General features: G+C 38.4%; 1 protein-coding gene across 1 annotated transcript; it reads right to left on the bottom strand.

Moving 5' to 3' along the window:
- Window positions 1-4,147: 4,147 nt before the first annotated feature.
- gpr34l (G protein-coupled receptor 34 like) lies at window positions 4,148-7,306 on the bottom strand. The gene is made up of 2 exons (XM_017492328.3): window positions 6,947-7,306; window positions 4,148-5,836 (listed from the first exon to the last, which is right to left on the bottom strand). Exon 2 carries the CDS (start codon window positions 5,829-5,831, stop codon window positions 4,848-4,850), a length of 984 nt encoding a protein of 327 aa, XP_017347817.1. The 5' UTR covers window positions 5,832-5,836; window positions 6,947-7,306; the 3' UTR covers window positions 4,148-4,847.
- Between the last annotated feature and the right edge of the window lie 4,237 nt (window positions 7,307-11,543).

Raw genomic sequence — 11,543 nt, 5'->3', positions numbered from 1 at the left:
CACCTAGTGGTCAAACATGGGAACTGCAACTGAATCTCATAAATAGAGTTGTAGCGATGGCACTACTGATCAATGTAATAAATTTCCACAAATAAATGGTAAGTGTGAGTGCGGACAGTGTGTCTATGATGTAAAGAACCATTTATATTGTAAGATATATTACGAGGATCGGGAGAGTGACCGCACCGAGACAGGCTGAGAAAAAGTACTAAATGTCTCTCCTTTTTCCAATTGTTTGGGCTAGATTCAGGTCATTTGTGTGGTTTTTCGAGATGTAGTTGAGCTGGAAATTTTGTTGAAACATGGCAACCCTGGTTAATGTTGACGGGAAACACAACTCACCTGCCGTATGAACACAGCTGAACAACTGTAGGTCTAAAACCGAGCAAAACGAGTTGCTAGACTGTACACTGGATGACTTTATGTTGTCGAGTCTCAACTGCTTATTATGGATTTACTAGATAGTAGCCTAGAGCATAAATCAAGCCGATAGCATCTCAACTTCATTTTGTTTGAGGCTATGTCATTATTAATGACATTATTATTAATATATTCTAATATGAAAATGCCAGGCTAACGTCTTTCTTAAGTTCTCTATTTAGGTCACGTTTCATATCATCACATCATTCAATCTTGACAATGCATATTAAGGCGGTGGTTATGCACAGGAAATAGCACAGACAAATAATAAGACCACACATATGTAATATTGTTTTTATGGGTTATCATGATGGATATTCTTTGATTACAAATCGATACTCCATCAAGATTTTAGATTAAAACTTTAAGTGGCACGTTATACAGTGGCCTGCATGTGCGAAAACACTTTAACAAAACCAGAAACATGACAGCAAATCTGGAAACACGACCGCAAATGTGGACATGCGACAGCAAATCTGGAAACATATAAATTCATATAAATTTCATGTGTCTGTACACATTCCACAACGCACTGTGTACCTTTCATTAGGAGCACAGCTGTCTCATTTTCCTAACCGCTGGAGTCACCAATCAGAACTCTCCACACGTGCCTCAAATAATCCACTCAGAATCACACACACAGATATGTACACACACCAACCACCAAGTTGGACGGTGTATTTCAAAACACAAAGACCACAAAAACAGCCACTGAATAAGTCGTTATTTACATTTCAAATCTAATGACTTTACAAAATGAGATGAGCCACAGCACCTCATCTACATCATCACGGCTGATGTTCTCCCTGACCAAACGGCAGGAAAACAGTGGGGTCCTGGGAAACCCGAGTGGATGATTACAGTAAAATTGAGTTTTCACAGGTGAGATTGAGGTGGTTTCATTCATTAGCACACTGAGCACTGTTTGGTGACACCAGCGTTTAGGAAAATGAGACAGCTGTGTTCCCAATGAGAAGTACATAGTGTGTTGAGAAATGTGTATAGAATTTTGCAAAAAATTAATGCAGCAGAACGGAGTCACCAATCAGAACTCAGTGTGCAGTGTGAAGCTCAGCAACGTTGAGTTCCCTTTGAAAGGGAACCGTAAACAATGTTGAACCACTGAGAACGTGTTTAACGTTGTGAAGGAGTAATGTGTAGTGAGGGGAATTTATCATGAGCGATCGATTATTTGGCGTATTCATTCCGTTACAGTGTGTTTCCTAATAAATATATGCAAAAGTTGACAGCATATCTAAAACATCATATGCTACTGTAGCCAATCAGCAACAAGCTTTACACGAGTTCACTAAGGACCCACTCTTTTCAGTTAATGTTGTTGTTGTTGTTGTTTTTTACTGATTCGCTGTCAGCTTTTACACTTAATTCACTCCAATTCACTGCTTTTGTTTACGTCCTGCCTGTCTCCTCATCATCGCTCCGTTACCTAATGTGTGCGCCTGTTCTGCGTTCATCCCTAGATTAGTTCTCTTTGCGTTCCTTCGTCGTCTTCCCTGTTGTAGTGTGTGTTTCTGAACCTTCGCTTCCTGGCCTCTCTGTTCTCTGTTTCTCTGTTTCACGTCCGTGTTCAGACCCCGTCTGTGTTACGGTTTACGGTTTAGGGAAATGTCTCTGATTACCGTCTCTGCCTTGTAGCAGTACCTTGAACCCTTCTACAGTATATTTCCTAAGTGATTTTACACACTCGTGTCCTTCCTCTTCTAACCACATGTAACATTTGTCTGTCAAAAGATATTACACATATATATATATATATATATATATATATATATATATATATATATATATATATATATATATATATATATATATATTTAGTGTGAGAATAGATGAATGTGTAATAAAATAGGAAATGGGGTAAATAAAATCAATTTGAGTAGTATAAATCAATGTGTTTGAGTAAAATGATAAAAAAAAATAATAATAATAACAATAATACCCTTTATATTAAACAACTAATAGCCTACTGAAATAAGTCATTAAAGTAACTTTACTGTATTTATTTGGTAGTTAACTTATTATATTTAGTAGAATTAAGCATTTTCAAAACTGATGCTGCATGGACTTTATAATTTACATCATTTATATGAAATCTCTAAAATGACTCAAAATGTTTTGGTTTTTTTAAGGAGGTATCGCTTTTTTTTTCTTTTTCTTTTTCTTTTTTTTACAGTGATTTTGTAATCTATATCTAAAACCTAAGCGGGTTTATCCACATTTAGCACCATGCCCTACAATAATATCTGTATTTGTGCCATGGTTAACTAAGATTTATATCTGATTAATTATGTGTATTGTATACATTACAATTAGGGTCAAAAAGCTGAATAATTAAAGTTTATTTAGTTAAATGAATGCTCATTAAGCACATTTAAGAAGTGTTACATACTTTTACATTTTATTCATATTATTCTTAGCGCTGTATTATTGTTATGATCGAGTAACGGATAATTGAGGGTTAAGTAGCACAATCTGGTCATCTAATACTCATGTAATACTTACAAACCCTTTTAAGCGATTATAACGTGTCCCTGAATGAACATGCGCCATAAAGAACAGCATTAATAAGACTACAAAACACATACGAAGAGAACGGTTCATCGTGGTACGCTTAAAATATAAATAATAGAATAATATATTAACTCGCATATAAATACAATAAATTCCAATTAGTGGCCAGTTAACCTTTACTTAATTCTTGTCAATCGAATATTTATTTATAAAGTGTTTGCTATGAATAAGTTAAGATTTTTGCAAATAGGAATTGCAGATATCAATATGATCAAAAGGAATGACAGAATAACGCAGAAAAATAGCTTTTCATTCATCACTGTTAGTGATATTAGTTTATAATTAAAAGAAACTATTAGAAACCGTAATTATTAGAATAGAAACTGTATTGTATTGCTTTAAAAAAAATACTATTTTGATTTATTACTTTTATTTTTAAGGAACACATACATAACAGGAGTGAATTAAGGTCTTGTTATTTGTTTAATAAAGTTAATAGCATCAATGATTGAAGGTTTAATAAAGTTTCGGGACATGACCACATGAGCACATGATCACAGCTAATGATGCGATTACTAATCATTTTCACCTAACAGATCTCTAATTATGAAGATCTTTCTGAATAAAGACGAACACATAGTGAATAGACCGTGTGCGCGCTGTAAAACCGGATAGGTTCATTTGACTCAAAAAATATGATGAAAATAATCACCTCAAAATTTTTAAGTTGATGAATCAATTCCTTTAAGCCAAATACACTTAAATATAACAACAAAAAAAAAAATTGAACCCAATTAACTCTATTTAAGTGTATTTGGCTTAAAGGAATTGATTGATCAACTTAAAAATTTTGAGGTTTCATCAGATTTTTTGAGTTACATGAACCTATCCGGTTTTAGTGTAAAGTTGATAAACAAATGAGATGTTAATTAATCTCTGATATGCGTCCCTGTGTGTTAGCTACATTTGATGATTAGTCAACGTTTTTATAGAGTGTCAATGCTAACGTTTATCATTTATTTATGTTAAATAAAGTCAGTAATTAATGTTTACTAAAGAAACCTTAACGTAAAGCATATTATAGTATATTATATTATATTATATTTATTTAATTTACATACTCACCTATTTAAAAAGATCTAAAACATATATCTTCAGGAAGCATTGTCGGAGAAAATAAATGACCACGGAAAAATAAAAATTACAAGATTTTATTTTTTATTCTGAAAATTGTTTTAAATTACTTTGTCTATCATAGCATATGATAAAGGAAGCATTTAAAAAAAAATAATAATTAAATAAAAAATGAATATCAGTAATAAGGATTAATACCAGATATAAAAGATATATAAATACACACATTTTTACAGAATATACAATGATATGTCGACATGATTACCTCTTCATCTTTTGTTCATCTGCAGGAAAATAAAACATAATCTGAAATCATCAGCAGAAAGATCAAGCAGCTCGCATTCAGGGGGAAATTCCAGATGACATGTTGTTTAGATGTTTTTAATGTTAGTGCTGCAGACTCCACCACAATAATGAGCTTTTTTTTTTAACATTTAACACAATATATCTAATAACCTCAGCGTGGTTAGCTAACACACTGCACACTTTATATGACTTAATGTCATATAGACCCCCGCACAACCTTAAAAAGAAAAAATCTAGGGCATTTAAAAAGGTCAGACGTCTGAATCATGAGTAGATGAGTGATATACGTCTCTAAATAAATGATATAATCTACCTGCTATGAAAACATATCAGTATTTTGAAATAAAACGTTTTTACACAACATCAACATTACAATTCCGTTTGTACTGTACAGTCTGTGCAAATGTCACGAATATTTACTCAACGGTATGTATGGCGAGAATAAGTCCTTCGAGCTAAATCTCTGTAATTGATCGATTAATGCTAATTCGTCTCCTGTTTAGGTCATACATGGTTTTAAACTTGCCCTGGATGGCACATAGGATTGTCTTCCTGTATATGCTGGACAAAAAGTAATAAATGATAGGGTCCAGGCAGCTGTTGAGCGTAGATAGAAGCAGGGTGTATTCGTTCAAGGTGTGCAACAGCTGCTTGCTGTCCAGCTCTTTGATCACATCCATCTGGGCCAGAACATACGGCACTCTGACCGCATGGTACGGCAGGAAGCACAGCGTGAATATAGCGGGCACCAAGAAAGTTTTCAGCACAAGACGCTTCTTGCGGTTTTGTGTGTTCGGGTCGCCTTTTCCGATCTCCATGGTCCTCAGCTTCAGTGCAATCTTCACGTAGAAAACGATGAAGACCAGGAACAAGACACCAAAGAGCACTACCACAGCCAGGTTGGTGCTACCAGCCAACAGCCCCTTATCGTGGAAATGGAAGCAGATCTTGTCGCATGGGTTTTTCTGCTTGTTACTAACAAAGAACATAGCGGTTCCAATGAAGAGAACCACCCAGATGATGTAGCTGGCTATGCGGCTCCACAGCACCTTTTGTATGCGGAAGACCCAGACTGGCTTGACGATCTTCAGGTAGCGGTCCAGGCTGATCAGGCTGAGGAAGGAGATGCTGGCATACATGTTGATGTAGAAGAAGACACCCACCACTTTGCACAGGAAGTAAGGCCCCTGTTTGTAATGGTAGTAGATCCTCAGTGGCAAACACAGGACCAGGAGTGAGTCGGCCAGCGTCAGATGGCGCATATACACCGCTGTGGAGGTATCATCGTGGCGTCTTACGAAGAAAACAAAGACGCTGATGGTGTTGCTGAGGAGACCGAAACAGCAAATGATGCTGTAGCAGATGGGCAAGAAGTGTGGAAGGGCTCCATCATGGATCTCACAGGTATCATTGCTGCTGAAGTTGAGTCCCAGAGACATTGTGCCTGTGGAGCAGAGCCAAGATGTTCAGTCACTCTTTTCGGGTTCTAATGTAAAATACCACAAAAAGCTATTACATTTTGTTATGTATGTTAAGCACTGGACGGCCTTTTCCCAGAGCCACAAATAAAGTTGCTTCATTCAACCCACTTTCAGAAAAAGGTGTTAAACTGGTGTTTTATTGTACAAACACCTGTCACTCTAGTGGTGCTTCCATGATAGGTCTTACTTATCTTTGGTTAAAGCAGCGGTTCTAAACTAGGTCACACAACCTCATGTGGTTGCTTGATTTGCAAATGGGGTCATTTGAGAAAACCTCCTCTTTTGATTTGTTCATTTATTTTGCAACATAAAACGTCACATCGGTCTACAAAGCTGAATTTTAGGCACCACTGAGTCAAACATTTAAATGAAGAGCATATTTTAGACTTTACCACTGTCCTGACACTAGCGTAGGAGTTCAGCGATAAAGTGGACAAATTTCTCCATTGATCTACCTCCGCTAATTCTTCAACAACCATCTGGTGACCCTGACTCAGTGGAAAAACAGACGTCTAGACAAAAATTTATATTTATTCAATATGGAATGTACGAGTTTTATTTAAGGAATCTGGAATAAAAATAACGCAGTGTGGTCAAGGCTTGCGGGAAATTCTAAATGTCCACCTTGGCTCATTTGCTGGAAAAATGTTGAGAACCACTGGTTTAGAGAAACTTAATAATCAAAGTATAGAATTTGAATTTGAGGACCAACATTGTACCTATACAAACAAATGTGTACCTATTCAGTGCCTTTTTCTGACAGTGCCAGCAAGAGTAATATAATTAACTGGTGAAAATGATTAGTTGATGTGCGTAGCATAAACTCAAAAAATGAGTCCACCATGGTTATCATTACAGTTGTTGGACCACCTTTAATCTGAAAGTCATAAATCGTCATATGTTTGTTGAGTAACGTAATCACAGAGTCGAAATTCACCTATATTTTTTAAAAAGCTTTCCTTTAAAATCCAAAATGAATAATTACAGTCACAATAAACCCAGGCCAAAATAAATGTTTGTAGATGTGGGTGTTAAAAATGCCAAATCTTTCTGCTGTAAGAATGCACTCTTACCTCTGTGACCTTCTTCCTTTACTGTAGGGCTGTAACAAAGGTCGCTTTAATGTGAACCCTTGCGCAGGAAACCTTCTCTGCTCATATTACGCTTGCTTTATGCTCATTTGTGGTAAAAAATTGTGTCAGTTCAGAGAAACCCAACCCACAATCATCACACATGAGGAAATGGCTCCGTATCATCTACTATAGACTCTACAGTTGATCATATATTAGTTTCTGCCTGGTTTCATTTACCACACTGCAAAATATAATAGTCTTTAACTGTAGTCGTTAATTAAATCCAAAAATTCATAGGTGTGTAAGTGTTACAATCTGGAGATGAAGTTAATTGGGGTTTCCACCATTTGAGCTACACAATAAGTCATACATTTAAAGGTGTGAAATATCCATCCATCCATCTTCTACCGCTTACTCCTTCTTCAGGGTCGCAGGGAACCTGGAGCCTATCCCAGGGAGCATGGGGCACAAGGCGGGGTGCACCCTGGACAGGGTGCCAGTCCATCGCAGGGCGCAATCACATACACACTCACACACCCATTCATACACTACGGACACTTTGGACACGCCAATCAGCCTACCATGCATGTGTTTGGACTGGGGGAGGAGACCGGAGTACCCGGAGGAAACCCCCGCAGCACGGGGACAACATGCACACTCCGCACACACAGGGCCACGGTGGGAATCGAACCCCTGACCCTGGAGGTGTGAGGCGAACGTGCTAAGCGCTACATCTGGATCCTGATATTTTTACCTATTCTTCTTCGCAAAATTGCTCAAGATCTGTCAGAATGGATGGAGACTTTGACTGGGCCAGGTCCCTTGATCTGAACCATTCCAGTGTAGCTTTGGCATTACGCTTAGCATCGTCGTGCTGTTGGCATCTCAGGTCTTTTGTAGCTTTAAACAGGTTTTCCATGTATTGGGCTCCGTGCATCTTGATGCTACCACCACCATGCTTCACAGTGCGGATGGTGTTCTGAGAGTGATAAGCAGTGTCGGGTTTCCGTCAAATTTAACACTTTGTGCCAAGGTCAAGAAGTTAAATTTTGACCAGAGAAAGTTTTTCCATTTGTTTCATGAGTCCTCTTTTATACAGCTTTTTCTATGAATGGTTTTCCTCTCTAGCATTCGGCCCTGCTTTGCGGAGTGTCAGGCTAAGATCGCCTTGCGAACAGGTTCTCCTATCTGAGTTACCGTTGGTCTCTTGGTTGTGTCTCTGACTACTCCCCTCTTTACCTAGTTACTGACATTTGGTGGATCATCTCCTCTAGACAGACTCAGACTTGTGCATATTTCTTTCTATTGTTTAATCACAGCAAAACCGAACTGCTGTTCATCCCAGGTGATTCTTCACCATGTCAGGATCTTGTGATCTCCCTGGACAACTTTCACATCTCACCTTTGGTTAGTGCACGCAACCTTGGGCTCACCATGGACAATCAACTGTCCTTTTCCTCTCACATTGCTAATCTGACACGCTCATGTTGATTTCTCCTTTACAACATCAGAAAGATTCGTCCATTTCTATCCATACGGGGCACTCAGGTGCTGGTTCAGTCTCCTGTTACTTTGAGACTCTTCTCGGTTTTTCCTGCAGCTTCTTTCAGTAGTTGTTTGTTTCGAGGGGTTTCTCCCTTCAGTCTCCTCTTCATGCTGCTCAGTTGGGTTAAGGTCTGCTGATTGACTTGTCCAGTCTAAAACCTTCCACTTTCCCCCTGATGAAGTCGCCAGTGTGTTTTGGATCGTTGTCTTTCTGCATGATGAAGTTCCTCCTGATGAATTTGGATGCGTCGGAAGACAGGTTGTTCCTGTAAACTTCTGAATTCATTCTGCTCCTACTCTCATGAGGTCCATCATCAATAAAGTCTAGTGAGCCTGTTCCAGAACTTTTGTGAAGCCCAAGCCATGACACTACCTCCACCATGCTTGACTGATGACTCGTGAGCAGATCCTTTCTTTCTCCATCAGGTTCATCTCGGTTCCAGAACTTCTGTGGCTCGTCTCTGTACTTCTTTGTGAATTCCAGTCTGGCTTTCTGATTCTTACTGCTGATGAGTGGTTTACATCGTGTGGTACGGCCTCGATATTTCTGCTCTTGAAGTCTTCCTCAAACGGTGGATTGTGAGACCTTCACCTCAGCCCTGTGGAGGTTGTTCCAGCTCTCACAATGTTTCTGCCATCAGCTGTTGTAGTTTTCCTCGGCCAACCCGTTCGGTGTCTGTTGCTCACTACACCAGTGGTTTCTATCTTTTTCAGGACATTCTAAATTATTGTATTGGCTATACCCAATGTCTGTATAATGCCTCTGATTGATTTTCCCTCTTTTCTCAGCTTCAAAATGGCTTGCTTTTCTCCCATAGACAGCTCGCTGGTCTTCACGTTGGTCTATCCTTTTTAACATCAAATTCAGTCTTCACGTATGGCTCAAACCAAGAGTAGATGTTCAGAGTTATTCATTCTTTAAACAATAACTTGAACAGGTCACACCTGGGCAGCAAGAAACACCTATCAGTCACGTGTTACAATATTTTTTATTTGAAAAATGAGTGGGTTCAAACAAAAGGTGCCACGTTCTAAGTTGTTTAACACATCTCGATGTAAACATGAGGAAATGAAGCCAAAAATCCTGATCTGTCGTCTAATATTCATCTTTTGATCTCAAACCCAAATGTCTTCACTGTATAGCGAAAACAATAGAATTGGCCTTGCTGTTCCAGTAGGTTCAGACGGGACTGTAAGGAACCGTCTTTTTACCTGCAATATAACTCGCACTCAATATAATTGCCTGACGTGTTTACTTTCACTTACAGTTAGATCGAAAGTCACAGTGTAAACCAAACAGTTTGTTGCGTGTAGACATACATGCAATACAGGCCTTGATATTATGGTGACCTAAATTCAGTCACTCGTACGTCTATTTTAATTTTGATAAAATAGATATCGAGACCTGGCATCAAATCAGCAGCACAAGCGCATCCAGCAGCATGCCTCTAAAACACTGCAGAGGCTCAGGAAGTGGAAATCTAATGTCAAAGCATGAACAAGCAATGTCTGTGTCAGCAAAACATGCAGCATGGTCCAGAGCTGTCAAATGTCGCTGCACAGCGGTTCACCTCAGTTAACCAGAACGAGTGAGAAAATGTCAGATAAATCAAGACGCCTTTTTTTTGCTGCAAACTACACAGGAAATCACTTTCAGACCTCTTGCACTGTGCATATGTCCATGCGGTCAACCACAGGGTAGCCTTTTTATCTGAAAATCTGTCAAATAAAATTAAAGTACCTAAGTGAAAGCTTCGTTTTAATAGCAGAAGTTGCATGTGTGCAGCGTTTAATTAATCCTAGAATCTGCCCTACTTTTGATTTGTGGTAAGTGGCTGGAATGTTAAATGCTGAATATTAGCTTTCAGTGATGGCGCTTGATAAAACATAAAGAAATTTCAGCTGCTAGATATTGTATATCAGATTGGACATCCTGCAAAGTTTTTCTTCATCACAATCGAATGGACTGTTGAACCAAAAGCTATCTCAGGTTAGATTTCCCCCAGATTAAGAATCAGGAACCTAAAGCTTGCATCAGATTTCAAGATTTAACTTTAATTTCGATTTTTGTACCGCGCTTTTCTGTTTGCTGAACTTTACAAATCTCAAAAATTCACGATTCCCAGTTATTAGTTTGTGTGAAGGGCAAGCCGCCATGGCGCCGGTCGGCCACCAGAGGGAGACAGAGAGCTGACACTCAGTAATTAGTGGTAACCGGCTCCAGCTGTGACTGGCCTATTTAAGGGCTGCTTACAGGCTACCCAAACGCTTGGACTTGATTTCTCTTTGTCGAGTACTGCATTGAGACTAAGCCTGTAATTTGGTAAAAATAAAAAAAACAATAATATTATGTTAAAAAAAAAATAAATAAATAAATAAATAAAAACACCTCATGGGTGGACCTCTCAGGTTTCTCTGCTCTCAAGCTTTCTTCCTGTGTCAGACCAAACCTCTTGGAGCTGATCTCTTGAGGTTTATTTTGTTTTCTCCAGTTCCTTGCTTTAACATTTTTAACAACCTCGCCTTTACTTATTTCCTTCTTAAAACAGTCCTTTCTGACCTTCTTTCCATTTACTCTTCTTGAGCCTTTAGCTAGGCTCATTTGTGCTGGGTTGGTTTCTCAATCCTAGTATATCTAGTCTAGCCATAAGTTGTTTTCCCTCTTTGGACGTGTTCTTCTTCTTCTAAGTTTGCTTCTTAAGACTTAGTGGCACTTCTCAAGGCCCTATCCCTTCGGTTAGCACCTTGTACACGTTAGATTTTAGTGGGCCTCTGGACCAGTCCCCCATTACAGATACAGATCACGGCATTTCATTGCACCCCTAATCTAGCACTTTAAATGAAGTAGGGTTTTTGGAGGATTGTTACAGATAATCTACCAAAATCATGCTGCATATTTACTGAATCATTCCTATATAAATAACACTGTAAACTTGTATTCTGTGAATTCTATTATACATACTATCAATACCCCGGTTGTGTAACTGCTCTTTCTATTTGTAGAATACATTTTTAAACATGTACTGTAATATATATTTCATGCATTTATGTG

The sequence above is a fragment of the Ictalurus punctatus genome, chromosome 18 (assembly GCF_001660625.3).
Source record: "Ictalurus punctatus breed USDA103 chromosome 18, Coco_2.0, whole genome shotgun sequence".
NCBI classification, from domain to species: Eukaryota; Metazoa; Chordata; class Actinopteri; order Siluriformes; family Ictaluridae; genus Ictalurus; species Ictalurus punctatus.
This window is presented reverse-complemented; position numbering and strand designations above follow the sequence as displayed.